Genomic DNA, 16,663 nt, shown 5'->3' with positions numbered 1-16,663 from the left:
AGATCTCCGTCTGATCGCACGAACCTCCGGCGAACCTACACAGAAGTCGGGCGGGGAAGGGGTTCTCGGCGGCGACCCTCCGACGCTCAAGTCAGGCAAAGCTCAACGAGAAAGTGGCTCCAAGAATCGTAGAATGCGTACCTCCGACGAAGTATAAGGCTCCTTATATAGAGCGGTGAAAGAGCTCATGCACACCTACCGAGGCAAACACGTGTCCTTAGCTCATACCTCGGTATGTTTTTGTCAGAAATCTTACCTGACACCATACTGCTACAGTCCAGGCACGTCTTCGATGGGACAGCAGAACACCTCGTCGCCAGATTTGGAGTATGGCCTAGTCATAGGACTTGACAGATGTCATAAGATGTTCCTTGTCCTTCTCTCCCTACCCCATGCCGGGGCGTCCGTCCGGTCGGCTAGACGGGACGTCCATCCAGCTGGCACTCATCTTACGCCCGGCCGGACGGCACTCACATCACGTCCGGCCGTCCGTATGCATCGGTATGCTGGGGAGATCCTCGGTAAGGTGCTATGTAGGGACTGCTAGCAGTATGTTACCTTATGTCTTCGGCCGAGCATGACTTCTGCTCGGCCCTTCGTTACTGTTCAATCGAGCGCCGGAACCCCGACTCCTGTCGGGGCGCCTTTTGCCATCGGTTATTCATCGGTCGGCCGGCCAGGAGGTCGGCCCATCCTTCCCCGGTCGGTCGACCGGTCCGCCCTTCTCCGGTCGACCACCTGGCCCTTTGACTTCCACGTGGCGTTGACCCCTCAAAATGGGGGTCCCCTGTTCTAACCGCCGGATCAGGTGGCTTGGTTCATTTTCACCCCTACCTTAAAGTGATAATGACAATGATAAATATTTAATAAGGATACCATGAGGGAAAAGACCCCGTTTATGGGACAAGGCTCCAGAGGGAGTTTAATATTGAGTAGGTTGACTGTAACAAAGTGATAATGATAATGATAAAGATTGAATGAGGATATCATGAGGGAAAGGCCCCATAGGGGCCCCGTTTACGGGACAAAACCCTAGAGGGAGCCCAATATCGGATAAGTTGACTGTGACAAAACGATTATGATAATGATTTATGGGAATACTATGAGGAAGAAGGCCTTAGAGGGACCCCGTTTACGGGCCAAGGCCACAGAGGGAACCCAACACCAGATTTTCATAGGCCATGACCCAGTGACAAAAGGGTTGCTGGAGGCTCGGCCAACTATAGGCCAAGGCACAATAATGGAAAAGCGGTTGCTGATGTCTCGCCGCTTGGTACCATGGTTTTACAGCTGAAATTGATCAATCGACCATATGATGATAGCTAGTCACTTTCAACGATCCTTACCTTAAAAAGATTTTATGATAAATTATACTTATGTTTATGCTTATGTTATGCTTATATACATGCTCATGATTATGTATGTTCGTATGCTTATGTTATGCTTATGTACAGGCTCATGATTATGTTTGTTTGTATACTTATGTTTATGCTTATGTTATGCTTATATACATGCTCATGATTATGTCTATTAATATGCTTATGTTATGCTGATGTACATGCTCATGATTATGTCTGTTCGTATGCTTATATTTATGCCCTCATACTTATGTCGATGCCTATGCGTACGTTCGTGGTATGTTAGTAGGAAGGTCCCTACTTATCTAGAATGTGGTTTCCCTTAGTACACTAGATTATAGGCGTTAACTATTGCATGACATGGTTTTGAATATGCTGAGTCTCTCGACTCATAGATTTTAACCTTTCTTTTTCAGACAATGGAACAAATGAGACAGGAGACGTTGACCAGTGAGCGAACTTGGAATAATGGTACTACAACCTGAAGACCTTCCAGTTTAATTTCTGCATTTAGCTATGTTATTTTATTTGAACTAAGAAATCACCATGAAAGTATGAGCAAGTGACGTCCGCAGTTACATTTATGAATTGTAAAACAAACTAGGGGCATTACAAAGTTAGACAAACACTTGTTAAGAAACAGAAAATTAAATGTATAAAAAAATAAGAAAAGAGGCAAGAATATTTACTTGGTTTGTAATCAGAAGATTGCTAATACAAGGTAAAAGTAGCTCACTAAAATCTCTTTCTCCCAAAGGCGGAGTAGCCTCTTACAACATTAAAAGTTCATAAATGTGAAAAATAGAACTAAGAACTTGAAGTATAGAACTCGTTTACAAGCATTGTTCTAAACTACTGAGACCAGAGCTCTATTTATAGCTTGCTGGTCGAATCTGCCTATTTGTTAATATGGTAGCTCCGGGTGCCTAGAAGGGGTCCGCGCGCTTAGGCGTGGATAAAACTTTATCCACGTCGACAATGGCTCGTAATAATTAAACTTATCCTAGTCCAAGCACCTGGACGTGGCTAACATGCCCCTGCTCAACAGCTTGTCGAGGAGGCGCCCCTAGGGTGCCCAGGGGGTTCGGGCGCTCGGATTGTCCAGGCGCTTGGACTTGGTCCAGGCACCTCGACAATCAACACCGAGTTGACTGTCCGGATGCTTCTCCATTCCGGATCTATTCGCTTGGGTGATTTCAGTCATCCGGAATTGGGCTCATCCGAACCCATCTTCCGGCCTTCTCCTCGAATAATTTTCTGCTCGACTTCTCGTCCCTCGGAAACACCGTGTGCTTCTTTTTCGTCCGTCAGGTTACTCTTGCACAACACCTCGTCCCTCGAATGTATCGAGCTTGTCGACTCTTTTCCGTGTCATCCTACTCGTTAGCTACGTTTTTCGCTCGACTTCTTGTGTTCCTAAGTTTCAACTCTTATAAAGTCAATGAAGGGATGACCCTTAGTCCTGAGACAATGATGCAGTGGTGGAATGTATTTTCAATTTTTTAAATATTTAAAAATTAAATTTTAATTTTTGATGAATTAATGAATAATTTTTTTTAAATGAATAGTTGATTTAGGAATATTGAATTAATTGATTAGTTATTGTGAATAGTTTTTATTTATCAGCATTTGTGACTTATGAGAATGAATAAGATTATAAAAAAGATTGAAATTTTTTCAGCATTTGTGACTGATCTCTTACAAAGTTAGCTTAATCTTTCAGGGATTATATATATATATATATATATATATATATATATATATATATATATATATATATATGGCTCTGATATTGTACTTTTTGCGAGTATGAACTGCATTATCGAATGATCACTTTTGGAAAGGTATGAAAAATTCTAAATGCGTATAAGTGCTTTATTTAAATGTGTAATAGAATAATTCTTCCTTGAAGGTATTTTGCACAAAAAGTAAACCAAATTATAATGCATATCCAATGAGAGGAGAGTGCAGGCACTTCGCTAGTGCTTGGACTAGGTAATTTGCTAAAATAAAAATATTTTAAATTGTTCAAACTGTGAATCACCATATGTACCAGGTATAAATAGAAAATATTTCCATATGATTTTCTTTGGGATTTTAGTGATTCAGAGAGATACATTCGCCTTTTCTTTCAGCAAAAAATATAATAAAACAGACTTATGAGTCATCTACATAGCATTTGTTTATTGTGATGATATATTAAATAGCTGTCTATGTGGTGAGCAAATTAAACAAGTCAATCATTAGTAATTATGCAGAGTGATAAGTTTTTATATATTGCATATAGTTACTAGTTTCGTTTTTGCTTTTTTTGAAAAGAATTATTATTTGTCTCTGTCCCAGGTCAATCCTAAATCACTATCTAGAATCGACTTCTAAATATAAATTTACTCTTGTTTATTGATTGATTGTCTTTGCAATGCTCAACGATAAATATCTAACAATATTCCTTTCTTTAGTGCTAGATTGCTTCAAGGGCCAGAGGAAAGAGGAATAGTGAAATCAACAATGAGTAATGCGTTGGAAAACCAGTGTTTTGATAATCAACACAGAGACAATTGGCAAGCTAATATTAATTTTCTTATCTCAATTCTATGTGATATTCATAAGCAAATCCTTTGCAATATTATGAATTACTTTTAGTTGATCACTTTTAATTTGCTTGATACAGCTACGAGCTTCCAGATGGGCACCCTCTGCTTGAAGGGGTAACTGATGTTTAATTACTTGTTTCCTGTTAAGCTATTGACTGTATCAAAATTTCTCATGCTCTTGAACGTCATACAGCTAGAGCAAAGAGAGAATGATGATCCTTGTCCATTTCTCCTCAGCATTTGGGCCCAGGCAAGAAAATTTCCAGGCAAACTAATCATAAATCCAATAAGCTAAAATTATTGAACTCTTCAACTGACTGTAGGTGAAACTGCATTAGGGCTGTAAACGAGTCGAGTCCAGTCAAGCTTTAGGGTGTTCAAGTTTGTTTGATAAGATAACTGAGCCGAATCAAGCCGAGCTTAAAATTAACCAAGTTTTCGAAATGAGTGTTCAAGCTTGGCTTGGTTTATTTTTTATGAGCTTGAGCTTGTTTGAAGCTTGGCTTGAGCTTGGTTCATTTAGATGTTATCAAGCTCTCAATTCAAGCTTGGCTTGATCTTGATTTGAGCTTGGCTTGAGCTTGGTTTGGGCTTAATTCGTTTAGATGTTATCAAGCTCTCAATTCAAGCTTGCTTGATTGTTTGAAACTTTTAATTGTTTGATTGGTTATTAAGATTGATAATTTAAATTTATTTATTTATTTATTTATTTTATTTTATTTTTTATTTAGCATATTGAAAAGAGTATTATTAATAAATATGGTTCATGAACATTGTTCACGAACGTTGTTCATGAACATTGTTCACGAACGTTGACGAGCTGAACACATATGTGTTCAAGTTTGTTTGTTTATCTTAACGAGCTGTTCAAGCTTGTTTGTTTAATTAATTTTATGTATATTGAACGAGCATAAACAAGCTTTTACTAAGCCAAACACCAAATTTATTCACGAACGCTTGGTTCATTTACAACCCTAAACTGCACACTCGATTGAACCACCACAAACGTGCTGCAATCATGAAGAAACAGGGAGAATATGTGAAGATATGATGATCCTGTCCGAATCGCTGAATCAACGGACGCTGGGCACGTGGCGCTCTCCAAGCGGCTGACGTAGATCTGCTGACTATCCGTCCGGACCTTCGGTGAACCTGCACAGAAGTCAGGCCGGGAAGGGGTTCCCGGCGACGACCCTCCGACGCTCAAGTCAGGAAAAGTTCAACAAGAAAGTGGCTCCAAGAATCGTAGAATGCATACCTCCGGCGAGGGATGAGGGCCTTTATATAGGGCTGTGGAGAAGCGGGTGCACACACACCGAAGTATACACGTGTCCTCAGCCCATCCCCAGTAAGGGCATGTCAGTGAGCTTACCTGACCCCATACTGCTACAGTCCAAGCACGTCTTTGATGGGACAGCGGAATCCCCTGTCGTAAGATTCGGAGTATGGCCTAAACGTAGAACATCTCTGCTGTCAGAAAAAGATGTCCTTTGTCCTTTTCCTCTTGCTCCCGGCCGGGCATCCGGCCGGCCAGTCTCTGCCTTACGTCCGGCCGGACACCTATAGTGGTCTACTTGGGAGATTCTCAGTAATGTGCTTTGTGGAGACTGCTAGCAGTATGCTACCTCATGTCTTCGGCCGAGCGTGCCATCCGCTCGGCCTTACGATCCTGTACCATGAGCGCCGGGGCCCAGCTTCCTGCTGGGGCGCCTTCTACCATCAGTTAGACACCGGTCAGCCGGTTGGGCGTTCGACCCACCCATCTCCGGTCGGCCACCTGACCCTTTGACTTCCACGTGACGTTGACTCCCCAGAACGGGGGTTGTAGGACTGTTGGGCTGGCTAGAAGGGGGGTTGAATAGCCCTGTAAAAAAAAACAAAAGCAACCCTTCTCAAACTCTTAAACTAACACTTGTATAAAATTAGCTAAGCAGAAATACAAGAAAGAAACGAGGCACCGTGTTTGACTTGGTTACAACCGGGGAGGTTGTTAATCCAAGGAAAGTGATCGCACTAAAAACTCCTTCGGGCGGAGAAGCCTCTTACACCGATGAAAGCACAAAAATAGAAGCTAAACTAGAACAATGAGCGCACAAGTGTTTGGAATGCTAATTACTGAGTTGATGAAAAGCTTCTGGACCAAGGCTATATTTATAGCCTTGGTCGGGGCGCCTGGAAGGGTTCCGGGCGCCCTGGGGGGATAAAATTTTATCCCCCAACGTTCAGATCGCGTAAATCGCGATCCTGGTCAAAAATAAGGGTCCGGGCGCTCGGAAGGGTTCCGGGCGCCCCGGACTGTTCCGGGCGCCCCGGAGCCCAAAGTCAACAGCATTGACTTTTTTGTCCGGGACCTCTTCTCTGGTTCAGTCCCTCCTCGGTCCGGTTCTTCTCCTCCGGATCCGCTCGCTTGGGTGATCTCTGCCATCCGGAAAAGGGCTCACCCGAACCCAACTTCCGGTCTTCTCGAGCGAGCTTCCCTCCGGCTTCTCGTCCCTCGGAATCGCTGCGTGTTTCCTTCTCGTCCGCCGGCGTACTCAACCGCAGTCTTCGTCCCTCGGACGCACCGCGTGTCGTCCTTCTCGCTAGCTGCGTCTCTTGCTCCCCGAGCAATCTTCCGCTCCAGCTTTCGTCCCTCGGAACTACCGCACGCTTCCTTCTCGTCCGCCGGTGTACTCTTCCGCAGCACATCGTCCCTCGGATTGCCGTCCTTCTCGCTAGCTGCGTCTTCCGCTCGACTACCTGTGTTCCTAAGCTCCTGCACACTTAGACACAAGGTTAAAACAAACAGGACCTACCTTAACTTGTTGATCACACCAAAACAACCTTGGGGTTCCAACAATCTCCCCCTTTTTGGTGTGATCAACCCAAGTTAAGCTAGGGTTAAAATAGACATAAAATTGAATTAAGTAAATTAACTTAAATTGTAATTTAAGTGCAAAAAGATAGAAAAAATTAAATCTATCTACCTCCCCCTAGACTTATACTTTCCCTTCTCCCCCTTTGATTACAAAAAAATGGGGTTCCAAGAAAAATAATCTAAGGGTTAAAGACTTAGAAAAAGTATTTCTAAAAAAATCTAAGTTTTTAAGAAATTTAGAAAAATTTTCTAAGTAATTAAAGCTGAGATTTCTAGTTTCAAGAAAAAAATTCTTAACTTAGGAAAAAATAATTTTTGAGAATATTTCTGAGTATATAAATAAAATCCAAAAAAAATCCTAACTTACATTTTTAAGTATTTTTTTTTAATGACTTAGGCAAAAAAAAATTCTAAGTAGGTAAATTTCTAATTTGAAATAAAAATGTTTTGAATAACCTTTTTCAAGCACTAATTAATTCTTGTATTAATGCTTCATTAGTAAGTTAATTAAACATTTATTTCAATATTTTGGCTTCTAGGTCGTGGCGAGGCACTAGGCCTTCTTGGTTATTGGAGCAACAACCACTTCCTTAGACAAAGCCTCATAAAGAAATTCTTTGTTTAATTTTCTCACTTAAAGCGCTAATTTTACTTTTAAAATTAATTTAAGCATGATTTAGGAACCCAATATAGGTTCCAACCTACTGGATTAACTAAAAAGTTTTTAGGGACATATTTTCTTGAAATGTTCCTAATTTGTCCCGGGTGATATTTAAAGTACCAATTTAAATTATTAAATCTTCTAACATTGGTTTTAGATGAACATGCATAATTGTTTAAGTTATCTATTTGAATTTTCTAATTTTGATTTTCTAATTCCAATTGCTCGTTTTTTAATTTTAATTTATCTAATTCTTCTAAGGGACAAGACTTAGCTAGAATTACTTTTAAATTTTTATTTTCACTTTCTAATTTACAGCAGTCTTTTGTTAAAAGTTTAACAAACTTAAACATTTTATCGGGAGGAAGAGATCGTACCTGACTTACCTTGTCGATCTCGTTGTCCGTTTCCCCCCCTGAGCTGCTGCTTTCTTCTGACGTGTCTCCCCCTTCATCGATGCTCTCGATGCTCATTTCGGAAGAGCTTGAATCGCAGTCGTCGTCTTGATGACTCGCCATTAGTGCGAGTCCAGAGAATGCTTCGACTTCCGATTCGGACGAAGTATCGTCCCACGTCGCCTTCAGGGCCTTTCGTTTCTGGATAGGCTTCTTACCCTTATCCTTGTCTTTGTTCTTCAGCTTGGGGCAGTTGTCCTTGACATGCCCTTCTTCATCGCAGTGGTAGCAGCGGATTGTCCTTTTCTTTTTCCCCTGCAGATGGTTAGTAGATCTAGATTTACAAAGTTTCTTGAATCTTCTTACCATCATTACCATTTCCTCGTCGTCGAGAGAGGATTCCGACTCAGGTTCGTCTCTCGAAGCTTTGAGGGCGATGTTGTTCTTGGGCTCCTTCATTCCTGCACATCTTGACTCATGGACTTCAAATGTTGAAAAAAAATTCTTCTAATGAAATTTTTTCTAAGTTCTTAGAAATGTAAAAAGCATCTACTAGTGATGCCCATTTTGAATTTCTTGGAAATGAATTTAACGCGTACCTGAGCGAATCTCGGTTACTTACCTTTTCTCCGAGATTCGTGAGTCCGGTGATGATTTCTTTTATTCTGGAGTGCAGATGTGCGACTGTCTCGTCTTCCCCAAGTCGCAGGCTGGTGAGCTGATTGCGAAGCAGATCTCGTCTAGCGAGCTTGGCTTCGGACGTACCTTCATGCAACTTGAGGAACTTTTCCCAAAGTTCCTTTGCGGAGTTGTATTTACCGATCCTGTTGACTTCTTGAAGCGGAAGAACGCTTAGCAGATGGTACTCTGCTTTGCCGTTTGCCACGAAGTCGGCCTGCTCCTTTTTTGTCCATTTATCTATTTCCTTGTCCTCTGGAGCTTCAAAGCCAAATTTCATTGTTAAAAATAATTCAATATCTGTTGTAAGAAATACCTGCATCAGTTTTTTCCAGGTAGCGAAGTCCCCTTCATATTTTGGTGGGTGGATGCTTGGTCCGGCCATTGCGTTACTTCGTTCGGCGGTTAGTCCTCCTGAAGCGCCTTGGCTCTGATACCACTTGTAGACCGTTGGGCCGGCTAGAAGGGGGGGTTGAATAGCCCTGTAAAAAAAAACAGAAGCAACCCTTCTCGAACTCTTAAACTAACACTTGTATAAAATTAGCTAAGCAGAAATACAAGAAAGAAACGAGGCACCGTGTTTGACTTGGTTACAACCGGGGAGGTTGTTAATCCAAGGAAAGTGATCGCACTAAAAACTCCTTCGGGCGGAGAAGCCTCTTACACCGATGAAAGCACAAAAACAGAAGCTAAACTAGAACAATGAGCGCACAAGTGTTTGGAATGCTAATTACTGAGTTGATGAAAAGCTTCTGGACCAAGGCTATATTTATAGCCTTGGTCGGGGCGCCTGGAAGGGTTCCGGGCGCCCTGGGGGGATAAAATTTTATCCCCCAACGTTCAGATCGCGTAAATCGCGATCCTGGTCAAAAATAAGGGTCCGGGCGCCCGGAAGGGTTCCGGGCGCCCCGGACTGTTCCGGGCGCCCCGGAGCCCAAAGTCAACAGCATTGACTTTTTTGTCCGGGACCTCTTCTCTGGTTCAGTCCCTCCTCGGTCCGGTTCTTCTCCTCCGGATCCGCTCGCTTGGGTGATCTCTGCCATCCGGAAAAGGGCTCACCCGAACCCAACTTCCGGTCTTCTCGAGCGAGCTTCCCTCCGGCTTCTCGTCCCTCGGAATCGCTGCGTGTTTCCTTCTCGTCCGCCGGCGTACTCATCCGCAGTCTTCGTCCCTCGGACGCACCGCGTGCCGTCCTTCTCGCTAGCTGCGTCTCTTGCTCCCCGAGCAATCTTCCGCTCCAGCTTTCGTCCCTCGGAACCACCGCACGCTTCCTTCTCGTCCGCCGGTGTACTCTTCCGCAGCACCTCGTCCCTCGGACTGCCGTCCTTCTCGCTAGCTGCGTCTTCCGCTCGACTACCTGTGTTCCTAAGCTCCTGCACACTTAGACACAAGGTTAAAACAAACAGGATCTACCTTAACTTGTTGATCACACCAAAACAACCTTGGGGTTCCAACAGGGGTCCCCTGTTCTTACCGCCGGATCACTTGCCTCCCCTTCAAGTCTAGTCGAAGGAGGCGATTAGTCCGACTGACTGGACCATCAGTTCGGCCGAGCGGCGCCATGAAAATACCATCCGCTCGGACGAATATATTCTGCTTCGACAGAAGAGGTTATTCACTGGATGTTGGTGAAGTATCTTTGGGTACTGGGCCGAGCGGAACACGTAGGTGGTCGAACGATATTGACGGCAAGTACGAGTCCCCTTGATCGCCTTTTTCCGCTCGGAGGGTTTATAGACGCCGGCTCGTCTCTCGATTTTTAATGTCGGAGCTCGACGGTCTTCCGCTCGGAGGGTTTATAGACGCCGGCTCGTCTCTCGATTTTTAACGTCGGAGCTCGACGGTCTTCCGCTCGGAGGGTTTATAGACGCCGGCTCGTCTCTCGATTTTTAACGTCGGAGCTCGACGGTCTTCCGCTCGGAGGGTTTATAGACACCGGCTCGTCTCGATTTTTAACGTTGGAGCTCGACGGTCTTCTGCTCGGTGGGTTTATAGACGCCGTCTCGTTTCTCGATTTTTAACGTCGGAGCTCGACGGTCTTCCGCTCGGAAGGTTTATAGACGCCGGCTCGTCTCTCGATTTTTAACGTCGGAGCTCGGCGGTCTTCCGCTTCGGAGGGTTTATACACGGCTCGTCTCTCAATATTTAACGCCGGATCTCGGCGGTCTTCCGCTCGGAGGGTTTATAGACGCCGCTCGTCTCAATTTTTAACGTCGGAGCTCGGCGGTCTTCCCCTCGGAGGGTTTATAGACGCGGTTCGTTTCTCGATATTTAACGTCGAGCTCGACGGTCTTCCGCCCGGCGGGTTTATAGCCGTTCATCTCGATTTTTCACGTCGGAGCTCGACGGCCTTCCGCTCGGAGGGTTTATAGACGCCGGCTCGTCTCTCGATTTTTAACGTCGGAGCTCGACGGTCTTCCGCTCGGAGGGTTTATAAACGCCGGCTCGTCTCTCGATTTTTAACGTCGGAGCTCGACGGTCTTCCGCTCGGAGGGTTTATAGACGCCGACTCGTCTCTCGATTTTTAACGTCGGAGCTCGACGGTCTTCCACTCGGAGGGTTTATAGACGCCGGCTCGTCTCTCGATTTTTAACGTCGGAGCTCGACGATCTTCCGCTCGGAGGGTTTATAGACCCCGGCTCGTCTCTCGATTTTTAACGTCGGAGCTCGACGGCCATTAAGGCTAATTTTGACACTGCTGTTCAGCGAAGCTTTTTGCTATCCTTTAATTATTTCTACTTCCTGCATTACAAGGACATAGGCAACCAAAACATATATAAAATTACATCAGCGCACCTCTCACCCAGCTCGGTACGACTGGAGATGATTTGCGCTTTATGGTTGATCCAAGTCCCAATCCATCTTCATCCGCTCGGCGGTGCTCCCCCTTAAATGTCGGTTGGATCATTGTCTTGGGGGAGGCGTCCGCTCGGGGATCATTGCCTCCGGTCGGGGATAATTGCCTCCGCTCGGCCACCTGATGCTGACGTTGTTTGTTGCTTCAGCCGCTCGGCTTGCGCATTCTCTCTCTGTTGCTCCACGAGCATAGCTGCTCTTGCCTTGATTAGAGCGTCGAGTTCCTTCGTGGAGAGCATCACCGTGGGCGGTCGTCCAGCCTCGTCCATTGCTTCTGCTCGGATGCAGGTGTGTTCCCACAGACGGCGCCAAATTGATCATGTCCGAATCGCTGAATCAACGGACGCTGGGCACATGGCGCTCTCCAAGCGGCTGACGTAGATCTGCTGACTATCCGCCCGGACCTTCGGTGAACCTGCACAGAAGTCGGGCTGGGAAGGGGTTCCCGGCGACGACCTCCGACGTTCAAGTCAGGAAAAGCTCAACAAGAAAGTGGCTCCAAGAATCGTAGAATGCATACCTCCGGCGAGGGATGAGGGCCTTTATATAGGGCTGTGGAGAAGCGGGTGCACACACACCGAGGTATACACGTGTCCTCAGTCCATACCCCAGTAAGGGCCTGTCAGTGAGCTTACCTGACCCCATACTGCTACAGTCCAAGCATGTCTTCGATGGGATAGCGGAATCCCCTGTCGTAAGATTCGGAGTATGGCCTAAACGTAGAACATCCCTGCTGTCAGAAAAAGATGTCCTTTGTCCTTTTCCCCTTGCTCCCGGCCGGGCATCCGGCCGGCCAGTCTCTGCCTTACGTCCGGCCGGACACCTATAGTGGTCTACTTGGGAGATTCTCGGTAATATGCTTTGTGGAGACTGCTAGCAGTATGCTACCTCATGTCTTCGGCCAAGCGTGTCATCCGCTCGGCCTTACGATCCTGTACCATGAGCGCCGGGGCCCAGCTTCCTGCTGGGGCGCCTTCTGCCATCAGTTAGACATCGGTCAGCCGGCCGAGCGTTCGACCCACCCATCTCCGGTCGGCCACCTGATCCTTTAACTTCCACGTGGCGTTGACTCCCCAGAACGGGGGTCCCCTGTTTTTACCGCCGGATCATATGACATGCTTTTCTTGCAATTGTAGACGGGAGGAACAAGCTCAAATAATCAGAGCAACACTTCTGGTACCCAGCAGATTTATCGTTGCTTTCTAATTGTTTGTGGGAGAGTAACATCCATTTTCTTAGAGCTTAACAAGATATGCAAGCTGTGGTTAGATGTTAGATCCTACAAGGTTCATTATCAGTAGAATTATTGTGGTTGTGACTTTGTTTCCTGAACAAAACATCCCAAAACATCCCATCTTTAGATATATTCAAATAAACAGCATTGGACATTTGGCTATAAGTTTTGAAATAGTTATGATTCCTCCTACCTCAATAATTCTGTCCTTTATTCTTAAATAATGTATTTGTCTACAAGGAGAAGATAGGAAAATTTGTGTATACAAGGCTATGGATTTGTTGATAATCAATCTTATGTGCTTGCTACTATTTGAAATATTGTGATGGACAGATACCATGTCGAACAGCGAATTGAGGAAGCTTTCCACTAAATGGTACTTATTTCCAAGTTAATGAGGTAAGTATAAAATTAGTGTTGATACGGTGTATAACGGTAGCATCCGATAAGAATTGGGTCGAAGTCAAGAGGACGTAACAGTCATAAGTCAAGAGGACGTAACAGTCATAAGTCAAGAGGACGTAACAGTCATAAGTCAAGGAGACATGACAGTCAACAGATATGGAAAGAAGAAGTAAGACTGGATGACGACGTCAGCAACCTGATTCTCGGTCGAGTTCTCACAGACCGAAACTCCAAACCTGAAACACATGGGTAAACAGTCGGGCTGATACCTGACTTGACTTTGACAGGTTGGACTCTCACGGTCTGGTTGTACTTAGACCTAGTGCTCTCAGTAAGCTAAACTCTCGATCAATTCTTGGGCGATCTCTCCACGGCTCCCGACCCTCCACGGTTTAGGCCAAGTGTTATACCCGACTGATCATCCCGAGCTACCTTACTCAAACCCGGTCGAGACAGAAGGCACTACATAACAACAAGGTCAGAGAATCGTAACCACCTGTCAGTGAATAACTGCTTACTGATCCTATTGCAGCAGTGTCTATTTGCTTTCCCCAACGTGGTGATAGAAACGTCTTTTGAGGATAGCAATATAAATATTTTAGTTAGATTTCTCCTGGATTTGGATTCACATTCACCAAATAAGAGGTAGATTTACTCTATTGATGAGGGAAAAAATGATACAGTAATAAGAAGATTATACAGAAAATTGTTGTTGCAGATATATTGAGATGACAAGTTGTTAGCTAGCACGAGAATATCTCTTTGATCAGTACCTAGACCGCAGAGTTCTTCATATGTTAACGTTTGATTAATGATCATATCATTGTTTATCGAGTGAAAGTGTTAACATTTATAGCATGAATTGAGAAAGTAAAAAGGTGATTTCGTTTATCCTAGTATTATTAGTCTTATAACAATATATGGACAGATAAATCAAGTAGATAGTAGGCCCCAAGAGAGAGGGTATTCTAAATTGTCAGTCCCATGATTTAAACTCATGCCCAAGAAAGCAAATTTACTTATTGGGAACTAATTACACTATGCCCTGTGGGCATTTATATTTATAGCATGAATCAAGTGCTCATTCGACTTGAATATGTTAGTTGCTAGCCTCCTCTAGGCGTCACATAGCAAGGAAGTGTTTGGTGAGATGAAGGTCACAATCTAAAGTTACTTAACAAAAATCATAGAATAAATAAACAATACACATATGTAATATGCCCATAAGATATCATATTATCATCTTCAAATTATGATATAACAGTTAGATCCTCTAACAAATAATTAATAGATTTAAGATTTGAATCTCAATTACAACGTATTATAGGAGAGATTTTTCTCTCCAATAAAAAACAGACCTAAAAATATTAACCGTCTATATAGATCTCTATTAATATTTATCCATTTATCCTCAGTTAAAAAATCTTTTATAGCACCGAATGAATGACTCTCAAAATAGGTTCAAAAAACTAAATACACATTGTCAACATAATAAAAAATAAAAAACTAAGATGTCACATTGTCTATAAAATTTAGTACTTGTGCAATTCTTTTTTAATTCAAATTTTGATGATTCACTACATTGGGAGATATTTTAATTTTTATATTATATTAGTACATTCTAAAATTACTAAAGTAGTCATAGATTAAAGTAATTTATTTTAGCCACGATCTCTATATTATATTAATTTTGGTCCCTTTAATAATATTAAAAAAGATTTTTTTATTTTATTAAGTTTGGTTCTAGAAATGAACCCAAACCTTACTAAATACCTACTACACTTAATCCTCTTTTAGTATTTTTGTTTATTATTTTTAATTATATTATTTAACATCGATTAGCCGTCCAAACCCCTTTCTTCATTTTCATTGTCGTCTTCTTCTTCTGCTTCTTCGTTTTTCTTCTTCCTCTTCTTCTTTCCAATCGTGCGCCATGTCCAGCATGGTAGCCGCCTTGCTGCCTTCCAATCCCACTGCCACACCTAATCACCGATGCGCACTCCTCTCTCTTCGCCGCCGCCTTACCGCCGCCGTTCGGTTCAGCCACTGTCCCGTCGCGTCCGCCTCCTTCACCAGAGCTAGCCGCTCCGATTGGCAAGCCTTGTGCGCCATCCTCTCAAGCAAATCCGCCGCCGCCGCTGCTGCTTTGGGATCCTCCTCCGACAAGCCGTCTAACAGTCCTGTGGACCCCTCCGCCGCCGAGCCCGACCATGGCGAAGCCACCAATCACCGCCTCCCCTCATCCATCAACTCTACGAGCGCCATCGTGAAGTCCGTCGTGTTTTCCGCTGCCGCGGGCGGGGTAGATCTGGCCCCGACCCCCAACCTCCCGCGGCCGCTGAGCATCGCGGATCTGTCCCCGGCCCCGATGCACGGGTCGCGGCTCCGCGTGGCGTACCAGGGTGTCCCGGGCGCGTACAGCGAGGCCGCGGCCGGGAAGGCGTACCCTAATTGTGAGCCGATCCCCTGCGACCAATTCGAGGTGGCGTTCCAGGCGGTGGAGCTGTGGATCGCGGACCGGGCAGTGCTTCCGGTTGAGAACTCGCTGGGCGGCAGCATCCACCGAAACTACGACCTCCTTCTCCGTCACCGCCTCCACATCGTCGGCGAGGTGCAGCTGCCCGTGCACCACTGCCTCCTGGCGCTGCCGGGGGTGCGGAAGGAGTACTTGACCCGGGTGATGAGCCACCCGCAGGCGCTGGCCCAGTGCGAGCTCACCCTCACCCGCCTCGGCCTCAATGTCACCCGCGAGTCCTTCGACGACACGGCCGGCGCAGCCGAGTACGTAGCCAACAACGGCCTCCGCGACACGGCGGCCATCGCGTCGGCGCGCGCGGCAGAGCTGTACGGGCTGCAGGTGGTGGCGGACGGGATCCAAGACGACAGCAGCAACGTAACGCGGTTCGTGATGCTGGCGCGGGAGCCCATCATCCCCCGCACCGACCGCCCCTTCAAGACCAGCATCGTCTTCGCCCAAGACCGCGAGGGCACCTCCGTCCTCTTCAAGGTTCTCTCCGCCTTCGCCTTCCGCGACATCAGCCTCACCAAGATCGAGAGCCGCCCGCACCGCCACCGCCCCATCCGCCTCGTCGACGACGCCAATGTCGGCACCGCTCAGCACTTCGAGTACATGTTCCACGTCGACTTCCAGGCGTCGATGGCGGAGCCCCGCGCCCAGAACGCGCTGGCCGAGATCCAGGAGTTCACCTCCTTCCTACGCGTCCTCGGCAGCTACCCTATGGACATGACCCCCTGGTCAACCTCATCTTCTCCAACTCCGCCGCCATCCTCTTCTCCCTCCTTGTGATCGATCTATCTGTATAGATCCTGTCCGTTGCTTGTGTGTTTCGCAATTTTATATTCGAAATTTCATGTATTTATTAATCGATGATAAGCATCGATTGGCATTAAAAACTTTGAAAAACAACTCCTCTCCTCCTCCTCCTCCGAAGTCCTAACTTCCTTTTAATTAAAACTTTTCTTTTATTTCTTTCTTTCGTTTTCATATTCATAGTCATAGTCGTGTTTTTGGGGAAAGTCACTCATACTCATACATGCCTAAATTCACTTTTAAAAATCATTAAAGTTGTTCAAAAGCCATAACTTACCTAAAAAATTTAATTTC

General features: G+C 45.2%; 1 protein-coding gene across 1 annotated transcript; it reads left to right on the top strand.

The window, feature by feature from the left end:
- Window positions 1–14,880: 14,880 nt before the first annotated feature.
- Window positions 14,881–16,528, top strand: LOC121993041 (arogenate dehydratase/prephenate dehydratase 6, chloroplastic-like). The gene has a single exon (XM_042547707.1). The coding sequence runs from the start codon at window positions 14,972–14,974 to the stop codon at window positions 16,343–16,345; it is 1,374 nt and encodes a 457-aa protein (XP_042403641.1). The 5' UTR covers window positions 14,881–14,971; the 3' UTR covers window positions 16,346–16,528.
- Window positions 16,529–16,663: the final 135 nt, after the last annotated feature.

This window comes from Zingiber officinale, chromosome 6B (assembly GCF_018446385.1).
Source record: "Zingiber officinale cultivar Zhangliang chromosome 6B, Zo_v1.1, whole genome shotgun sequence".
NCBI lineage: Eukaryota > Viridiplantae > Streptophyta > Magnoliopsida > Zingiberales > Zingiberaceae > Zingiber > Zingiber officinale.
This window is presented reverse-complemented; position numbering and strand designations above follow the sequence as displayed.